Source organism: Gymnogyps californianus, chromosome 16, assembly GCF_018139145.2.
Source record: "Gymnogyps californianus isolate 813 chromosome 16, ASM1813914v2, whole genome shotgun sequence".
In the NCBI taxonomy this organism is placed as follows: Eukaryota; Metazoa; Chordata; class Aves; order Accipitriformes; family Cathartidae; genus Gymnogyps; species Gymnogyps californianus.
In genome coordinates, this window is record NC_059486.1 from 1,421,830 (window position 1) to 1,441,914 (window position 20,085).

Here is a 20,085-nt window from a genome sequence, read left to right on the forward strand (position 1 = left end):
GCTAGCCATGAAACATGTTGTTTGAATCCTCTCTAAAGGCACAAGCCAAGAAAAAACTCCATCCAATTCACATCACTTTTCTATTACCTCAAAGGAAACCAGTCCTTTGAAGAGGTGTTTTACTCCTGCGGCTGCCTCACTGCTCCCTGAATTGTCCCCAGCCCGTGGCCCTCTAACCACAGCAGCCCCATCGATGTAAAAGGTAAATGGGCAGCAATACGAGAGAGAGAGAGGGATTGTGCTGCTTTATTGCTGTAACAGGACCGAGCAAACTGAAAATTCGAGTAGGTTGGCAAGACATGGGCCGGAGCCTTGGGACAGCCTGCAGGAGAAGCAGGCTAGACGTGTCTCCTGGTCCCTTCTCGGTCAGTAGCAGCTGCGTGTTCCAAGGGTGTCACTTCACTTGCAGACAAACCATTGGCGGAAGGGACGGATGACTTCCCACTTCTGCGACTGAACACTTCCAGTGATTTTTCAAACCTTTCGGATGCCTTCTTCCTCCGTGCCATCTTTCTCTCCTGTTCTTTCAAAAACTGCTGCTTTAAATGTTTGTGGAAACGTTCAGTCTTCTTTTTGGCCTCTTCAAAGTGTTTTACCTTTACAAAAGCAAATGTAAGACCTTATAGCCACTATCCTAACCATGAAATAAAGAATTTCAAAGTGATGCTTGTCTTTGGGAAGAGAGACATCCTGCCACATCCCTCGCTATGGTCAAGGTGACCTCCAAGCAAAAAGCTCCAAAATTCATAAGTATCATTCTAAACATTGGTCTGAAAAAGATTACTCAAATCATCCTGCCTCCTTGACTAGAATTCATTTTAAACTACTGTAAGAAGCAGGTCTGGAGGACAGTAGTCACACTCTGGCATTCTTGCATCTCAGACCCAATCCATCACACCGATAACAAAAAGCCACAGTATAAAACCAACCAATGACAATGTGGTCATCTGGTTTGAGTGGGCTCGCAACCAGAATTTACTGGGCAAGCTAATGAGCTTCATGTCACCCGCACACCACAGGTGTAGCACGGGCTTCCGCGCTTGCAGGCATGCAGTCTCTCCAGCCGTAAGGGGTTTGCACCCTCCTGGGTCTCAACTGTGAACAGAAACCTGTCCGTGTGCGTGGCACAAACCCAGGGCACACCCGCACTGCAGGACCAAACCAGGCGTCACAGCACAGCTTGGGGCTTGGTTCTAGCCTAGAGCTAATTCACTCACAGCGGCTGCACTGCCCCGAGGTCTTGAAACTCACACATCATAAATGTTTGCAGGCCAGGAGGATCTCCTCAGCACACAGCTGCCTAGAGGTTACCGTCAGTCCACTGAGTTAAGGCATTAGGGAACGCCAAACCAAGGAAAAGATGCCTCAGCTCTGCCTCGCAAGGCTGTCATCCCCATGACAGCAGAAAGAAACGTTCAGTCGGGACCTGTTAGCATCACTAGTTCATGTCTCAAGTACAGATTTTAGTAAGAGACACTGGGAATTGAAACCATCAGACACTGATTTCTGTATTAGACTTTCTTATTTGAGCAAACCTCACCTGAGAGGTGAAGCCGGGTAAGCTTTTTTCCCTGTTCTCACTAATAACTGCTACGGGGCTGCACAGTTTATTGCCTAAGCAGGCTCACTCACACGCAGAGCCAGGCTCCAGCAGGACCCTACAGTTCTGCCAGAAACAGTCAAGAGGGTGGACTTTGCAGCCCCATGTTATAAAACTTTGATTTAAACCGAAAAACTGCTGAAATCATGATGCTTGGGGTTTTTGACCAAAGCGAGATGGCAAAGTTCCTTGGGATATATGCAGTCAGGCGAGGGGAGAGGATTCAGGTGGTGCTGGCTGGGTACTAAGGACAAAAAGCCTGGCTGCCCAGGAGCAGAGAGGTGAGCTGAGGGGAACTACTCAGTGAGTGAAGGTCCAGGTATGTCTAATGCCACCCTATATCCCAATTCTGAGCTTAAATACTCAACCGAGCCTCCCGCGCATTCCCGCAGGAGAGACTATCATCTCACCTGCTATTGCTAATGAACCCGTTACTGCTGGACTCAAAGTGAGAAGCACTAAAGGGGGGATTGGGCTGCTAAATGTTCCAAAACCTTTGCCTAGTCCCCACTGCTGGGAGGTCACACGTCAGTGCTTCACCCATTTCTAATAATTTACCCTTGGTCTCCCTAGATATCATAGGAACAACATCTAAGTCCAGGTTAAGTCTGTGGCCGACGATGCCTGTAGCTTATCTTCCCAAAACACTGTTGACTTGCAGATAGGATATGGCGTCTGTGTCCTGAGGTGAGGATGGAGGTGCAACCGTTCATGTCGAAGGCAGCCCAAGAACCGATAGCTGCCCCAACCCCCACTGTTTGCTTCCTGCTCCCCTGGAGAGAGCCCTGGCACCCACACCCTGATCCAGCAGGCTGAAGACCTAAGGGCTGAGGACTTAAGCGATGGTTTAAGGGCTCTGAGGAACTGAGACCCAAGCATTTGCACAAGACGTTCCTCCAGCCTCATGTCACCGGCGGGTCTCACTGCCAGCCGCTTCAGAGGAGGGGGATCTCCCTCTGCTTTTCTAAGACACATCCACCAGCAGCCAAACGCAGAACAAACCCTCCCCTTATGCTGGAGGGGACCAGGAACCCCGTCCCGGGGGGCAGCGCCAGTGGAGCCTGGAGGGGTGAGGGGGAGTGGAGGCTGTCACCTTCTTCTCCAGGAGCAGCAGGGCATGGCGGCTGGCACGGCTGGCAGAGCTGGACAGGAGGCTGCCGGGCAAATGGCTGTCCAGGTCGAGGTCCAAGTCTGCAGAGCTGCTCCGGGTGAGAGGGGGCTTTGTGTCACACAGAGTGGGGTGCAGGGGGGTGCTGAGCCATACCCCACTGACCTGTTCCCACAGCCCCAGCCCGTGTAAGAGGTCCCACAGCCCCAGGACAGTGTGAGGAGTCCCCCAGCCTGCTGTGAGGGGTCCCCCAGCCATTGTGAGGGTCCCCCAGCCCCAGGATGGTGTGAGGGTCCCCCAGCCCCAGTCATTGTGAGGGTCCCCCAGCCCCAGGACGGTGTGAGGGTCCCCCAGCCCCAGCCAGTGTGAGGGTCCCCCAGCCCCAGGACAGTGTGAGGGTCCCCCAGCCCTGCACCGGGGCCCGCTGAACTGCCGGCTCTGGGGCGGCGGGAAGAAGGTGAGGTGAGGCCGCGCGCCGCCCCGCTGCTCCATGGCCCCGCTGCCACCCACCGTTGGGCGCACGGCAGCGGTTGCCATGGGGAGCCCGGCCTGGCCCCGCCGCTGCTTCCTGGCTCCCAGGCAGCGGGGCCCAGCAGGCCGGGACACGGCAAGGGACAGGGCTGGATGTATTCCTACATGTATTTCTAGGTACAACCGGCGTGCCCCAATGGCAGCAGCTCTGGGATCCCTCCCGGCCCTGCCCCGGCACCCCTGGCCAGGCAGCCTGTCACGGATCACCTCCAACTTCTACCTCAGTGACATGGTGGCCACCAACAGCTTCCCCCGTTCTTCACCCACCGCATTAGCACGGTCATCAACGTCTCCCTGCAGGTGGTGAACACCCTCTGTCCCGACGTCGAGTACCTGCGCGTCCCTATGATGGACGCCCCCACCACCCGAATCTCCAGCTGCTTCGACTCCATGATAGCTAAGATCCACAGCGTGGGGACACGCAGGGTCGGACGCTGCTGCACTGCGCTGCTGGGGTGAGCAGGTCCCCACCGTCTGCTTGGCCTATCTCCTGAAGCACCGCTCCATGTCCCTGGCAGGCGCCCATGCCTGGGTTGAGTCCTGCCGTCCCATCACACAACCCAACAACAGCTTCTGGCAGCAAGTCATCCACTATGAGTACAAACTCTTCTGCGTCAACAGGCTCCAAATGATCAGCTCTCCATCAGGGATGATACCCAGTGTTTATGAAAATGAAGTAAGAGTAATGCTGCTTCTCTGAGTACAAACAAGCTGTTGTGACCTCTTGGCAAGAAACTCAGGGAAAGTCAACGGCAGTTCTTCCAGATCCACACTGGAGCATTAAAAATAAACTCTTCTCATCTAAGGGGGTTCGAGCATGAGGTCTCTGCCACTGAAAGTGCAGCAGATTTGCGATACAACCAGCAAGTAGTGGGGTTTACTATAAATAAAATCAACACAGTTTAAGCTATGCAGTTAGTTTTCACACATCATTTGTATCAGGGTCCTGACAGTAACTCTGAAACCGTCACATGTTTAGAGAGTGTTGTTTTATTCCAGCACAAACTGTGCTTCTAATACAGGACAGAAATTAGCTGTGAGTCAGGATATTTGGAGTGTTACCAACGTTTGTTTTTCCTAACTGGGATATGACTTTGGGTTTTGAGACAGTAGCCCTAAGTCCAGTCATCTGCTGCATTCCAGAGAGGGCAGGAACAGCGCAGACTCCAGCATCCCCAGTTGGGAGAGACCCAAGGATGTCCTGCTTTCCACTTTCTCACCCTTTCTCTTCCCCTACCTGATTGCCCCAACCCTTTTTCAGAAGATGCGTTGGCCTCCCTTGGGAGATCCATGGTTATTTGGGTGAGCTGCTCGCTGCTCGGAAAGAACCCCATTTACTGGGGTGGGCTGGGAAGTCAAGATGGGAGCAATAAGAGGAAGCCTGCTGCCTGTTTGAATCATTGCGGCAAGGTCATTGTGTTGTTATGAACTAGAAGCCTGATCTGGGCACACTTTGGCATCGCTCAGCAGCAAACCATGTATTAATTCTGGTTTATCACAGCATGAAGTTTTCAGCTCCAGCAGCTCTGTCTTGAGTGGCAATAACAGACCTGTTTCGGGTGGGAGTAAGGGGGCCCCAGGCTGGCGTGTGTGTGTGAGGGGTCCTACAGCCCCTGGGTCAGCATGAGGGGGTCCTACAGCCCCAGTTGGTGGGAGGGGTTGTAACAAGGTGGTGTCTGTCTCTTTTCCCAAGTAACAAGTTACAGGATGAGAGAAAATGGCCTCAAGTTGTGCCAGGGGAGGTTTAGATTGGATATTAGGAAAAATTTCTTCACCAAAAGGGTTGTCAAGCATTGGAACAGGTTGCCCGGGGAAGTGGTTGAGTCACCATCCCCGGAGGTATTTAAAAGACGTGTAGATGTGGCGCTTAGGGACGTGGCTTAGTGGTGGACTTGGCAGCGTTAGGTTTACGGTTGGACTCAATGATCTTAAAGGTCTTTTCCAACCTAAATGATTCTATGATTATATATCCTACCAATGGCACTTTGGGAGTGCTCCTCCACACCCACGAAGAGCAACCTGGCAAACGAGCTGTCTGCAGCTCTCAAAGCAGCTCAAGTGATAGCTGTGGTGGGTGGCAAAAAGCCTTGCCTTCCTTTGACTGTATTGACTGGGAGCTTTTCTCCCAAGGCACCTTCTAGAAGCAAAGACCTGACTCCTCATGAACATGTAAGAAGTTCCTCTTGGAAAACAGAAATGTTAAAGGGACAGAACAGGCTGGTTGGATGCATGGGTATCACAGGGAGCATCAGAGACATGGCAGACCTCTTGGAAGAGCCCTGTGTGCTGTGTGACCACCTGGGGCCTTGGTGCTTCTCGGACTGGGTCTCTGATCAGACAAGGGTGCCGTTGGTGACTGTAGAGTCATCCCCACCCTTCTCTACTCCAGCTTTGCAGTCAGACACCAGGCTTTCCCTACAGAGAACAGTGATGCTGCAAGCCCTAGCAGGTCCTGCAGATGTCTGGCTCTTGTGTGCCGGCCGTGGAGGGCACCACTGGCTGGGTCCCAGGCATAGGCACCGGCTGCCCAAGGGAGGGGAGACCAGGGCTTTGCGTATCTGGAGGCAGATGGAGGCTTGTTGAAGTGGGAGTCCTGGCTGCCTGGCAAGTCCGTGGCGATGAGGCAGGTCCAAGGGCAAGCTGGGAAGTTGGGTGGGAGTCCAGATCCAGCTCAGCGGGGTACACAGCCAAGCGTGGGCATGGCTGCAGCGTAGCGTCAAGGGTGAGCATCTCGGTTTGAATGCAGCTCTCAAGAGAAGTGGGAGGAAGGGGGGTGGTGATGCTGCTGCCAGCTCTTTCTTGAACACCTCTTTCTTCACAGCCATCAGGACCCAGGTGAGACGCCTGCACCTGACACCCAAACCCACTGAACCAAGCTCTCCTTCTGGCCCAGGCTGCCACTAAGGCACCATCTGTGTTTCACAACAGCCTGTGGATCACTTCAGTTTTTATATAGCGGTCTTATGTTATGCATACAGTAATTAGCACTATTATAACCACCTTAAACATTTGTATCTTAGACCCCTACTTTATGATGTAAAGTTATCTTATAAAAACAAAGTACATGACTTAAAAAATGTCTTTAAGCTCATGTGATTTCATTTTTTTTTGAAACTCGGCTACAGGCAGTCAACAGCCTTCTCAGAGCAGAGCAGTGAGCCCGTGCCATAGAGAGAGAGCAAAAAGTCACCAGTAAAGCCAGCCTGCCCCAAAATGGTTAAGAGAAAATTCTGGAGGGTTTTTTTGGGTGCTGAAGCAGAGAATGTGGGGCTGGAAGAGAGTCTGAAGGGTCATCCTGTCCATCTCCTGGCCTCCAGCCGGGCTGGGGCTGCTTCAAGCATCCTCCGATGTTGCTCGCCACTGCTGGACATTGCACTCCTCATGTCGTCTATCCTTGGGCTGGGCTGTCCCGCCAGGGAGAATGCATTTTTCTTAATGTCTACCCTAAAAAAGGCTTTGCCATAATTTCAACTCCAAAGCCAGGATGGTCCCTGACACAGTTTGAGGACTGTGATGTGGTAGGTTTAAGACCACAGCCCGGCATATGAAGGAAGGATGTCATTTACTGGCTTAGGCTCCCTGGCTTAGCAAGCGTTTGTCCTTGCTGCCTCCCAGCTGCAGATCCCGTGTCCCTCTGTGCTAATGCAGTAAGCCTCCCGACATCCCCGAGAGCAGCAATTAATCCCCTGTCCTGAAACACGGAAAATTTCCACCGTGTGCTCCCAGGCACTCGGCTGGCGTGCAGTAAAGCCACCCTGGGTCTCCTCTCCCTGCACGGAGACACGCTGCTCCTCCACCAAGGGCAGTGGCTCGCAGCTCAGTCCCCAGCACGCTCCATCGCTGCCTCAGAGGAAGATTTCAGCAGCAGTTTAACAGCAGATCCAGAAGAAACTGTCCGGCTAGGTCTCATAACAATGCTATCCCATCAGACACGCATTTATTTCTCCCACCTCAGACTTTCACGCTTCACCTGGAGTTCCTTGCCAGCCAGCACCTCCAGCATGGTGGGACCAAGCATGTGGAGGTGCCACCCATCCTTGCTGCCATTGCTCACTGGCTTCAGAGCTGCCACCCCTCCTTTCATCTCCCGTCCCCTCCGTGCATTTCAGGATAGGGAGCACAGAAACTCAACGGCAGTGCCCGTGTGGGAAGATCAGGCAGCGTGTGCTGGGTGCCTGCTACATGGTTAACCCCGGGCAGTGGCATCTCAGGGGTTAATGAGCCCCGGCATGGGGGTGCCCCAGCCTGCCTGCGGTTGGGTGTTATTTAAAAAGAGGTGAAAACCCAGAGAATGCTTGGCAGGGGCTGTGGAGAGATGCATGAGCAAGGAAAGGCCCCCACATTTGGGGGCACAAGAGCTGCAGGGGCTTCAGAGACGGATTCGTGGCCCTTAGACCAGGGCGATAATCCACCTCGGCACCCTCACTACGCCGAAACCAGGCCTGGGGAGCCAGGGCTGGCGAGGGGAACCGGACCCCAGCAGGGACTGGGAAGCTGCTGCCTGCCAGGAGGCTGAGGCATGGGGACACACGTGCCCATGCGAGGGCTGTCCCCATCCTTCGCTGCTCCTGCCGGGGCTTGTCCTGCCCCGTGCCGCAGGGTCTGCTCTCCAGAAAGGCGTCTGCTTTGGAGCAGAGCTGTCCCAATCTGCTCCCCCACCCGCGAAGCAGCCGGGGCTGGGATGGCTTCCCCTCATCCAGCTTAGCCGGAGCAGTGCCGGACCCGGCACATGGGCAGCTCCCGCCGTGCCCGTGGGAAACCCGATCCTTCCTGTGGCCAGAGCGGAGGGATGCCACCGGGCTGAGATCATGGCCTGAAATACCCCGAGAGAGGGCCACCACACCAGGCCAGCCCACCCGCCCCTGCCAGGCCCTTCACGGGCAGCATCAAAGCCACCAACGCCAGCACAAATGCTGCCCACGGGACCCCTGTGCCCAGCCCGGCTCCAGCCACCAGCCTGCACAGGGACACCCGGCAGCAGCTGGCCACGCTCCCCGCAGCAGCAGGGTACGGGGCCAGCACCACGAAGCACTGAAACCAGGGCAGACAAGGCAAAGCCGCAGACGCAGGCGGGATCCGGGTAGACCCCGGTGCCAGCAAATGAGTCAGGGGGCCGGGACGGGCGGGTGTTCCCTAGGGAAGGGCTCTTCGACCCAGGGATGCCGCAGGCAGGCTGGTTTGTAAGTCCCGCTCCTCCCGTCCCCTGGCAGGGGACAGCGCGGGTGGGACATCCCAGGAATACCTGGGATGGGAGTTTCCCCCAGCCCCGTCCCTGGGGCCGCACCGGGACTCGCCTTTTGAAAGGAACCAGAAAACCAAAACCACTTTCAACCCTCCCCGTTATGGAAAAGCCTCTGAAATGTGAGCCCAGAAAGCAGATAGGCTTGTGGCTGCCACGCTCGTGGCCAGAACAAGGGCCGTTTGCCAATAACTCGGGGTCCTTTGAGTCCTTTGCGGGATGGGCACCGCTCCAGCCGCAGCCCTGAGGCACCCCGGCGAAGGTGGCACTGGCAGTAGGCACACTGGCACACCGTGGCAGCCCGGCAAGCTGCCCTTCCTTTGCCGTGTGCCGGGGAAGGAGCTGTTCCCGGGACGCTTCTGGAACTGGCCTCAAAACTCGCCACCCTGACGAGTGGAAGAAAATTGATGTTTGGGAAAGAGGGCGGGAGCGAGCAGGGAGTTTCCAGGGGGAGCGGGTTGTGCTTGCAGGGTGGCATGAGTCACGGGGCTGGAGAAGGACCGGACGGGTGACGCGAGTCACAGGGCTGGAGAAGGACCGGACGGGTGACGCCAGGGGACGGGATGCTCCCCAGCGTCACGCTGCCCTGGGGCAGGGCGAAGCCATCCTGCGGGCAGGCGGCGCTGGCTCCCAGCAGGACTGGCCCTTCTCTGGACGCATGTGGCCAGTGACTCCTCTCCCTGTCACCGCATCCCTCCTGTGTCCTGTGCAAGGGTCCCAGTGTCAGCCCTGGGGCTGCTAAACCACGGCTGTCCCTGCACCGGAGCATGGAGACACCGGCCGCGGTGGGCACGGAGGCCCTGGCTTCCCCCAGGGAGCTGGGGCTTTCCGAGGCATTTCTGTGCCTCAGTTTCCCATCCCTACGACGGGTGGTTCCTCCCTTCCTGCCACGATGCCGGTGTGCGCTTCGGGTGGGAGATCGCCGCGGGAGCCGAGGGTGGAGTACAACAAAAATAGAGCTTTATTTCGGGACAAGTGCAATCAGAGCTGGGTCCTTCGGCCCCGGCGCAGAGACAGTGAGCATGGCAGCAGCCACCACGGACACCGCAAGCGGTGGTGCTGGTGCGCCCATCAGGGCGTGCACACTCGTGTGTGTGCCGACGTTGGTGCCAGGGCGTACGCACACTGGGACGTCCCTTTGCCAAGGTGAGTGTGTGCCGTGCCGCAGCCCGGCACCATCCCGGAGCGATGGCGGGTGGGTCTGAGCCGTCCCTGTCCCCTTTGCTGGGCTCTCGCCATCGCCGCGACGGAGCCCTGGGAACGGGCAGGCAGCCCTGCCCGCGCCTGCCTGCTCCAGCCACGGCAAGCCGGGAGGGATGGGGCCGGAGCCGGAGCCGTGGTGGCCGGGAGGGCATGGTGGGGATGATGACAATGCCGGCGGCACCACTGGCAGCCCCGTGGGATCGGCACGACACGGTGGGGTTGGGGACAGGAGAGGGGACACTCACCCGCCCCATCCCTGGGCGTCTTGTTCAGCCACGAGAACCGTGCGTACACACAGCCCCGGGCTTACTCCAGCCAGTAGAGCTCAGTAGTGACGCACACGCACGTGCGCACACACACACGCACATCCGTGCACACACACACACACATGCGCGCGCACACACGCGCACACACACTGCTCTGTGTTTCCCCAGGCGGGACAGCAGTTGGATGCGCGGAGTCGTGTATCCACAGCCACGTCCTCGAGCGTGCCCAGCCTGCGTGTGCCCACGGGGACACGCATGCAGAGCCGGTGCACGCAGCTGCACATGCATGCAGGTACCTGCTCACCCGCACAGAGCCTGCGTGCACACCGGTACCTGTCAGCCTGCACACACACACACACGCCCCCGTGCACACAGAGCTGTGCACGCGTGGAGGTGTATTTGCACACGCAGAATCTGTGCACACGTGCACGCAGAGGCTGTGCACACCCACACCTGTGCACATCTGCATGTAAGGCTCTGCACAGACACACTTGTGCATGCAGTACCTGTGCACAGCAGCACACCCCTGCCCACATGCATGAGATCTGCTTGCACACGCAGAGCCTGTGCACACCAACACACGCCTGCTCCCGTGCACGGAGCTGTGCTCAGGGATGCATGCGTAGAGCCTGTGCACACCAATACACAGGTGCACCCCTGCATGTGAGGCTCTGCACGCACAGCAACACACTTGCACACACAGAACCTGTGCACACCAGCACATGCACGCCCACATGCACGTAGAGCCGTGCACACAGACATGCTCGTACATACAGTCTATACCAATGCACACGTGCCCACATGCATGAGACCTGCTTGCACACGCAGAGCCTTCTCACACCAACACACATGTGCCCCCATGCACACATAGCCACACGCAGAGACCCACTCACGCCTGCAGAGCCTGTGCACACCCAGACGTGCCCACATGCACACAGAGCTGTGCACACAGGTCCACTTGCACATGCAGAGCCTGTGCACATCAACACACACCAGCACACACATATGCACAGTGCCATGCACATCAGTAGACACGTGCACAGAGCTGTGCACACCAAGACACACGTGCGCACAGTGCCATGCACAGCAGCACACACATGTGCACAGAGCTGTGCACACAACACACGTGTGCACAAAGACCTTGTGCACGCCAGCATATCCATGTGCACAGTGCCGTGCACACCAGCACACACGTGCACACAGAGCTGTGCAAACCAGCACACGTACACACAGATCTGTGCCCACCAGAAAACGTGCACACAGAGCCGTGCACACTGGCACATATGTGTGCATGCAGAGCATGCACACTGGCACGCTAATGTGCACACAGAGCCGTGCACACCGGCACACGTGTGCCCACAGAGCCGTGCACACCGGCACACGTGTGTGCACAGTACCATGCACCTCAGCACACCGGTGTGCACACAGAGCCGCGCACACCACCAAACACATGTGCACACAGGGCTGTGCACACCAGCACACATGTGTGCACACAGGGCCATGCACACCGGCACACCCATGTGCACACAGAGCTCTGCACCCCAGCACACCCGTGTGCACAGTACCATGCACCTCAGCAAACACGTGTGCACGCAGAGCCGTGCCCACCAGCCCTCGTGCACCCGCAGAGCCGTGCTCGCCCACGCCCTGCAGCCTCCCCGGCTTCCCATCCGTCCCCGTCCCCGCCGGGGACCCTACTCCCGCCTCGGGGGGCCCCGTCCCGGCCGTGCCGCCCAGCGTGCCGCGATGAGGTCCGGCTGGTGGTACATGAACATGCCGGCCAGCGTCAGCCCAATGCCCAGGTAGCTGAGCCCGCTCAGGTGGCTACCAAAGAGGAGGCGGGAGAGCAGCAGGTTGCCCACCACGGTGACGTTGCCCAGGACGTGGACGGTGAGGGCGGAGGTGAGGGAGAGGACGCAGAAGGTGGCCAGGTTGTAGAGGACGGAGCCCAGGCAGCTGAGCAGGACGCAGGCCCAGAGGGTGCCGTCGTAGCGCAGGACGCCCTCCCAGGAGGGACCCACCTCCAGCGCCACGGCCGCCCCGAAGAGCAGGCAGAAACTGGGCAGGGAGGTCAGGCAGAGCAGCGAGAGGGCGTCCAGCCGGTCCTCCTGCAGCAGCAGACCTGGGGGGGGGGGGGGGTGGATGGGGACAATCAGCAGGACGCCCAGACCATCCCAGCGGAGACACCCAGCACCCATGGGGGCACCCAGCGCCCGTGAGGGCACCCACCGACACAAGCCCCCGCTCGGTGCCCAAGTGGTTAAGAAATCCCGAACGTCACTGGGAAGGGGGAAGTGGAGGGGGGAGGCCCTTCCATGGGGCTGGGGGTGCCCTGGTTCAGGGGGTGCCCCGGTTTGGGGGTGCCCTGGTTTGGGGGTCCAGGGTGCTGCAGGGCAGGGTTGGATGGGGCAGTGTCCCCTCCCCATTTTGGAGGAAATGTGGCTTCCACCCCCCCATCCTCTTTTTTTCAGCTGATTTTGCAGCCGGCAGCAACATTTCTGGGCGTGTGGTGTGTCCCCTCTGTGTCCCTGGGTGTCCCCTGAGTCATCTGGGGACACCGGACACAGCCACTGTGACAGCCCGGCTGCCACGCACAGGCGTGCGCAGTGGGACACGTGCTGTGTCCCCAGGGGGACGGAGCAGCCCCCAACCTCCCCTGGGCCACTCTCCAGTCCCATGGGTGACAAGGAGACCAGGGTGGGTGCTGGGTGGTGGTGTCCCTCGGGTGGGCACAGCCCCCCGGTACAGCCGCCAGCGGTGCCCCTGGGGACAGCATGGGCCCCACGCCAGAGCCTGTCCCCCGCGGTGCCCGCCTGAGTCACCGGCTCCGGAGGAAATGCTCCCTTCCCGGCCGAAAAACAACGCGGCCGGCTCCTCTCCGCCGCCTGCGAAGGACATCGCAGCCCGGGCGGCACTGCGGCTGCTGGAGTCCCCAGGCATGGGGACGATGCCACTCGGCACGGGGACTCGCAGGGGACCCGGCAGCCCACAGCGCTGGCAGAGGGGAGCCCACGGGGGTGGGGATGGGGCAGCCTGGGTGTCCCTGTGCCAGGCTAAGGCACTGCCACCCCCCATGGTCCCAGGACATGGGACAGTGTCACTGGGAGCCAGCAGTGCCCGTTGGGCCACCGCAGGGACACCGACGTGACTGCTCGTCACTGATAAACCGGGGTCACATCACCTCAGGGCCAGGAGCACGGCAGAGTCCTGAGGGGGGCAGCTGGGTGGGAAAGGGTGGCACTGGGGTGGCACCAGGGACAGGGTGGGCAGAGGGTGGCACTGGGATGGCACCAGGGACAAGGCTGGCAAGGGGTGGCACTGGGGTGACACTGGGGTGGCACCAGGGACAGGGTCGGCAGAGGGTGGCACTGGGGTGACACTGGGGTGGCACCAGGGACAGGGTGGGGAGGGGATGGTGCTGAGGCTGGGGTGATGCTGGGGTGACACCAGAGCCAGGGTTGGCAGCGAGTGATACCAGGGCCAGGGAGGCAACGGGTGGCCCTGGAATTGGGGTGGCACCAGGGCCAAGGGTGGCAGCGGGTGGCACTGGGACTGGGATGGTGTGGAGCTGGCATTGGGGCTGGGGAGGCACTGGGGGCCAGAGTGCCACGAGGGTTGGGGCAGCAACGGAGTGGCACCAGGACCAGGGTGGCACTGGGGTGACACCAGCACCCCTGCGCCCCAGGGGCCATGCCAGGGGAGGGAGAGCGGGCATGCAGGACGGGGACAGGCGGGTGGCACTTACTCTGCTGTATGGACTTGAGGGCGCGGAGGACGGCGGCGGCCAGGAGGAAGCCGCAGCCCGGCTGGTAGAAGCGGAGCCCGCCGGCGATGCTGCAGGCGGCCCCGGCGCAGACGGGCCCCATGGCGGCATACTGCAGCGGGTGGTGCCGCCGGCCCCCCAGCAGCCCCGACAGCAGGAGGGTGACCAGCGGGGTGGTGGTGGCCACCGCCTGCGCCACATCCAGCTGCACGTAGCTCAAGCCCAGGTTGCCCAACGCCACGCTGGTGCAGAAGGTGAGGCTGAGCAGGTAGATCCTGGCGCGGGGCCGGGGGGGCGGCGGTGACGGTCCCCGCGCCCAGCCCAGCGGGTACCCCACGGCCACCCCCGACAGCATGTGGAGGGACGACAGCAGCAGCGGGTAGCGGAAACCGTGGGTGGCGAAGATCCATTTGTTGAGGCCGGCCATGGTGGTGCCGGTGCCCAGCCAGGCCAGGACGGTGAGGGTCAGGGGCAGCGATGGCCCCGGGGGCGGCCGACCCCCCTCCGCCTGCCCCGGGTCGGGTTTCCAGGGCCGGAGGGTCCCCTCACCGGCCGTCATCGCTGCTTCATCGCCCCGCCGGGACCGCAGGCACATGGGCACCGGCTCTGCTCCCTGCCGCTGCCACTCTGTGCTCTGCCCCGTCCTCCCGCGCCGTGCTGAAAGCCACCGGTCCCGGGAGTCGGTGGCGGCGGTAACGGCGGTGGCGGTGGTGATGGCAGTGGCGGTAGCGGATCCCCGGCTCCTCCTGGCAACGGCAGCGGCGTCACCCGCCCCGGGGGGTGGTGGCAGGGCTCAGCCCCAGGGTGCTGGTGCCATGTGCGAGGGAGGCAGCGCCGGCGGCCGGGAGCGAGCGGAAAGTTTGGTGATGGCGGGGAGCAGAGGGAGGGAGGCTCCTCCCCGCGGGGCCGCCGCCGCGTCACAGCCGCCTGTGCGGGTGTGCGGGGGTACAGGGGTGCGGGGGTGTACGCCCAGGGATGCCGCCCGGTGCAGCAGGGCCTGCTGGGAACCGGTAGCCGTGCATCCCTGCCAGAGCGGCTCGGCCGGCAGTAGCCGGAGCACGAGCAGCCTCCATGGCGACGGTGGCGGTGGGACTGCGTCAGAGCCCCCGGCTGACTCATGCCGGGTGGTGGTGCAGGCGCCATCGCTCCCCAGCACCCGCCCGGCAGCATCGCCCGCCCTGGTATTGGCACCCTGACCCCAAACCGCAGCGGCACCCCTCAGCCCGGACACCGCCTCCCCCGGCTCCGTTCACTGCCGGCTGCCCCTGGGTGTTTTTTGGGGTTGGATTAAATCCCAGGGGGGGATCACGCAGGTTTGGGGCACACCCAGGAGGTCCCCCTCGGGCTGCATGTGGCACTGGGGCCACCGCGGTCCCCGAGCCCTCGGGGTAGGTGGGGGCTCAATGGGGAGAGCCGGGGGCCCCCCCCCAGATGGTTTACAGAGGAGGACAGCCCCGGCTGGCAGCTTGCTGGGGATGAGCAGCGCTGGCTCAGACTCCCCAAAACCGGCTGCTTTGGGCACCCCAAAACTGGCTGCTCCCAGCAGCTGCCTGCCCCATTCCGGAGCGGGGCTGGGACCAGAGGAGCTGCTGGTCTGGGTGCTCCCATCCCACCGCGCCCGTAGGACACAGGGCATCGTGTGTCATCGTCCGTCCCCCCCCGCTCCTCCTCCCCGGGCGGATTTGGGGTGCTGGCACACAGGGCGCAGGGAAAGCAGGAGGCAGGGAGCCGGCAGGTCCTGCGCCCAAGGCAGGCGTTTCATTGCCATCGCGTCCCCCCCCGCCTTCTACCACTCGCTCAGGCGCAGGATGAGGGTCTCCCCGTCGCGGGGTCTGTAGTCGGCGACACCTGCGGAGAGAGGGTGGGAGAGCGGCCGTGGGGGCTGCCCAGGATCCCCGCTGCCTCCCCCGGGACCCCCACCCATCACTCACCCATCTGCAGGCTGGTGCTGGGGGCGGTGAGGAGCTGCCAGTAGCTCCGCTTCTGCTGCTGGGCCTCCAGCCCCAGCACCCTGCTCAGAAAGGGGCCCTGGGGGGTGTCCTGGGTGTCAAACCTGGTGGGTGGGAGAGGGGGGTGAGGGCCCAGCCGTGGCACTGCCGGCAGTGGGGCAGAGCTGCTGCCGAGGGAGCCGGGCACTGGGAACCGGGGTGAGCCCGTGGCACGGGTGCAGGGCACGTGGCCACCCCGGGTGCGACACGCAGGGACCCCAGAGGGTCCCCCCACCCCGGCACGTGAGGCCACATACGTGAAGTTGTGGTGTCCCTGCACGGTGGCCGCCCTGAGCACATCCAGGAGGGAGGCACCAGCGGGCGCTGGCACCGGCCAGTTGTAGAGCCGGTGCTGGGGACACCTCGGCTTGTGGCACTCCACCACCAGCCGCACCGTCATGTTCCCCGGCATCGGCATCTCGGGCATCGGCTCAGGGCTGATGGGCGTCAGCGTATCTGCGAGAAGGAAGCCACCACGGCACTGATGGACACCAAGCCACCACCATGGTGGCATCTGCGCCAACCCCATCCCAGCTCTCTCCCATCTCCCCACGCCGCCCCGGCTCCTACCTGGCTCCTCCTGGCAGCGCATGGAGGCGATGTCCAGGTAAGAGCGGCCGTGCAGTGCCGGCAGCGCCTGGGCCATGGTTGCGGCGGTGGTGAAGGCATCCAGGTTCTCCAGCAGCGCAGCCATGGCCCGGCCATACGCCGGCTGCGTCCGGCACGTGTTGGTGGCGATGAAGACCTGGGAGCGGGAGGGAGGAAGGTGGCGGGGCAGCGGCCTGAGGTGGGAGGCGGGGTGGGGTCCTGGGCACCGTGCTGCTGCTGCTGCTGCTGCTGCTGCTGCTGAGCATTGCCTGCCTGCCCAGCACCTTCCCCGGGGTGGCTGCTTCTGCCCAGGCACCCGCACCTGCACCCATGCCTGCACCCACATCTGCACCTGCACCTGCATCCACACCTGCACCCACAGCCACATCTGCACCTGCACCCACACTTATCTCTGCACCTGCACCCACATTTGCACCCACACCTGCACCCACACCCCTGCTTATGTCTGCACCTGCGCCTGTGCTCACACCCACGCCTGCACCCATGCTCATGCTTGCACCCACTGTGCACTGCACCCAGGCCTGCACCCGAGCCCACACCTGAGCGTGCACCCAGACCTGCACACGCGTGCCCACCCACACCTGCGTCCCAAACCTCCACCCCTGCCTGCACCCACACCAGCTCCTGCACCCCCACTCCCCACCCATGCCCGCACCCACGCCCCACCCTGGAGACCCCCCCCGCACATGACACCCACCTGCATGGCCCACGGGGTGCTGTAGACATTGCCAAAGAAGCCGTCCGGGCCCTGCGCCTCGACCATCCTCCTCCTCGCCCGGCGCGTGGCCGCCCGCAGCTCCGCCGCCAGCCCGGCCCCCACCAGCCGCTCCCGCTCCAGGCAGGTGAAGGCCAGTGCCGCCACCGCCTCCGTGTCTGCGGGGACACGGTGTCACCCCGGCTGCCGCACACCCGCCCTGGGGTGCCACCGCCCCCCCTGTCCCCGGGGACCCTTACCCGTGGCGCTGCCACCGGCGTGCCCAAACCTGCCGTGCTGCTCAGCCGCCAGGAGCCGGCGGATCACCTCCTCCCGCACCCGCTTGCCATGGACGCACAGCGCCAGCACGCCCAGGCTGTACTGGTAGTAACTGGTGAGGGGGTGGCCGTGCTGCCGGGAGCCTGGGGACAAGGTGTTGTGTCACCAGGGCGAGCCGGTGGCCCCATGGCTGGACGTGCCGGCACACGGGTGGGTGCTCGCCGCTGTTGCCCCGTGGGGATGCTCTCACCTGCCCAGTCCTTCTCCAGGTAGTACTTCAGCCATGTCACCAGTGAGCGCTGGGGACCGGGCTCCGGTGGGGGACAAGTGGCCCGCAGCCCCAGCAGGTACAGCGCCAGCCGCCCCGTCTCCGGCCACTCCGCCTCAGCGCTCCTGCAAGCCGCCGCATCAGCTCTCGCCAACGGCCGGAGCCCCCGCACCGCGCCGGAGGGCTGTCACCCCGCCGGCGGAGGGGACCGTCCCCGTGGGACACACACACATACGTGCTGTGCTCGGCGGCCGCAGCGTCGCGCTGGGGGTGGCCGTGGGGCGCAGCGTGGGGCCGGCCGGCTGCCTGCAGGCTCCTGCGGGGACTCGGCATCAGCGGGGTGCCAGGACGGCGTGGGGGACAGGGGACATCCCCCAGAGGCACATGGCGGGGACCCGGTGTCCCCCCCTCGGGACCTACCGGCCATAGCGGTGCTGGAAGGCGTCCCGCAGCCGCGCCAGGTACCGCTCCTCCCCACACAGGTCGTGGTCGCCAGCCAGGCGAAGGGCCAGGTAGACGCTGGGGTCGGGGTCCCGTGCCGGGTCCGCCGCCAGCCCCAGCAGCCGGGCGCTCAGCGCCCGCACCGCTGCTGCCTCCCCCGGGGCTTCTACCCCCCCAGGGCCCCGGGGAGAGGGAGCGGAGGGTGAGGGGGGGCGGGAGAGGGCCGAGCCCACCCCAAGCACCGGCCCCGCGGCATCTGCAGCCCCCGGCACCGGTTGCCTGGGGCCGCGGTGGCGATGGAGACCCAGCACCCCAACCCTGCTGTGCACCCCATGCCCTCTGCGTCCATCGCTGCCCCGGGCAGCCGAAACCTCAAGCCTTCCCCCAAAAATGGGGAAGAAACAGAATAAGAGACGTGATACGAGGTGGGAGCAAGGAGAGCCTGAAGCGCGGGCATGGCCGCCCTCCCACTGTGCCCACGGGGCTGGCAGGGTGCTGGAGTGGCACCCCCATCCCCAGGGACCCTGCGGGACCTGTGCGGTGGGGGGGCTGCGGGCGCAGGAGCGGGGCAGGTTGGCTCCGGGCTTTGGGCAGGGGGCACAGGAATAAGGGTTAACCCCGGCGGGCGCTGGGGAGAGCTCAGCCCTGGAAAACTCATCACCGGAGGGGTTTTACGAGGCCAACGTCCTCCCCGGGGCCGGGGCACAGGGCTGGAGCAGGGGATGGTCCCCGTCCCCCCCTACCCCGCTCCTCGGGGACTTCTCCACCGCCGCAGCCAGCTCAGGGACCCGCTCCGGGCACCGTCCCGCATGGGCAAGACCCCCGGCTCCAGCGGGGTCCCCCGGCGGGACGTGGGGGGCCAGGGGCTGCAGGCGGTGGCCGGCTGCCGTACTCACCGCAGAGCTGGGCAGGCAGGACCGCAGCCTGCAGCAGGATGAGGAGCAGCCACATGCCGGAGCGGGGCGGTGGGTGCCGCAGCACGGCACGGCACGGCACGGCACAGCACGGCACGGCACAACTGGCAGCCCAGCTGAAGCAGGCAGAGCCTGGCCGAGCCGAGCCAGGACACTGCCGGGGACGGGAAGGCGTCGCGAGAGGCCGTTTCCGCACACCGGGGCCAAGTCAGCAGAAACGGGAAAGGACTTTGGCTGGAAGCGAAGCAAAAGGGAAGCGGGGCCGCCCCGTGCCGGGACAAAGATAAGGTGCTCACGGCTGCTCTTCCCTCCCAGCTCCCTGACCTGGCACGAACCGCGCGAGCACTGAGGTCTCCCTGCCCTCTGCGCCACGGCCGGGGCAGCGAGACCCAAACTGCCGGCGTTCGGGTCAAAATCACCGGTCAAATTTAGCCCCCCCCCAAAAAAAAAAAAGGAGATGAAGACTCCAAAAATCATGCGCCCTCCATCCCCGCAGCCTTGGAAAGCAGTAACTCCGCTGCTCGTCTGGAACTGGATTTTTATTGAAAACGAGGATTAATCAGCCCAGCTCGGCAAATGAGGGGTGGGTACAGGGGTGCTGAACCCCAAAAGGTAAATCCCCGCAGCCGAGGGGAGGGGGGTCCTGGGGCGCTGCCGGGGCTCAGGTCTCCATCTGCTGGGGGACACCCAGGCTCGGAAAGGGGTGACAGGCTGTGGGGACCCCCTCCTGCCCCCCCAAAACTCCTGCACCTGGCAGAGGCTGAGAACGGGGCTCCCACCCTCCACCACCCTCGTCCCATGGGGCACGGCAGGGACCCTCACGGGGCACAGCTCCGCCGGGGTGCACCCATGGGTGTCCCACCAGTGACACTGGGCAGGGAGGTGACCCGTCCCCTCCTCCCACCGAGGTCAGCTGCTCTCTCGAGGGCACCGGGGATGGACAAGGGACGCAGGAGGGCGCGTGGCACCGATCAGCACCCAGCGGCACTGCGGGGCGGACAAAGCACCCAGGGAGGGCAGCGCACGTCACCCTGCCGGCTGCAACCCCCGCAGGGGGTCCAAGTCCCACCCGGGGGCAAACGAGGAGCTCCAGCGACCCGCCACGGGTCGGGCCCAAGTTCACATCACCCGCAGCCCCACGTGGCGTCAGACAAACTCACACCTCACCCTTGGGATCAGGCT

At 62.6% G+C, this 20,085-nt stretch overlaps 3 protein-coding genes across 3 annotated transcripts; 1 reads left to right on the forward strand and 2 right to left on the reverse strand.

Moving 5' to 3' along the window:
- Positions 1 to 3,375: 3,375 nt before the first annotated feature.
- DUSP18 (dual specificity phosphatase 18) lies at positions 3,376 to 3,939 on the forward strand. The gene is given in 4 exon segments (XM_050906870.1): positions 3,376 to 3,499; positions 3,502 to 3,654; positions 3,657 to 3,704; positions 3,707 to 3,939. Coding segments are annotated over 4 exon segments (558 nt in total).
- A 7,619-nt stretch (positions 3,940 to 11,558) lies between these two features.
- On the reverse strand, positions 11,559 to 14,305 carry SLC35E4 (solute carrier family 35 member E4). The gene is made up of 2 exons (XM_050906863.1): positions 13,693 to 14,305; positions 11,559 to 12,069 (listed from the first exon to the last, which is right to left on the reverse strand). The coding sequence occupies exons 1-2, from the start codon at positions 14,303 to 14,305 to the stop codon at positions 11,642 to 11,644; spliced, it is 1,041 nt and encodes a 346-aa protein (XP_050762820.1). The 3' UTR covers positions 11,559 to 11,641.
- Positions 14,306 to 15,468: 1,163 nt separating this feature from the next.
- TCN2 (transcobalamin 2) lies at positions 15,469 to 18,997 on the reverse strand. The gene is made up of 10 exons (XM_050906741.1): positions 18,886 to 18,997; positions 17,969 to 18,155; positions 17,784 to 17,864; positions 17,531 to 17,673; positions 17,262 to 17,423; positions 17,005 to 17,180; positions 16,269 to 16,443; positions 15,956 to 16,154; positions 15,642 to 15,763; positions 15,469 to 15,558 (listed from the first exon to the last, which is right to left on the reverse strand). Exons 1-10 carry the CDS (start codon positions 18,938 to 18,940, stop codon positions 15,497 to 15,499), a joined length of 1,362 nt encoding a protein of 453 aa, XP_050762698.1. The 5' UTR covers positions 18,941 to 18,997; the 3' UTR covers positions 15,469 to 15,496.
- Positions 18,998 to 20,085: the final 1,088 nt, after the last annotated feature.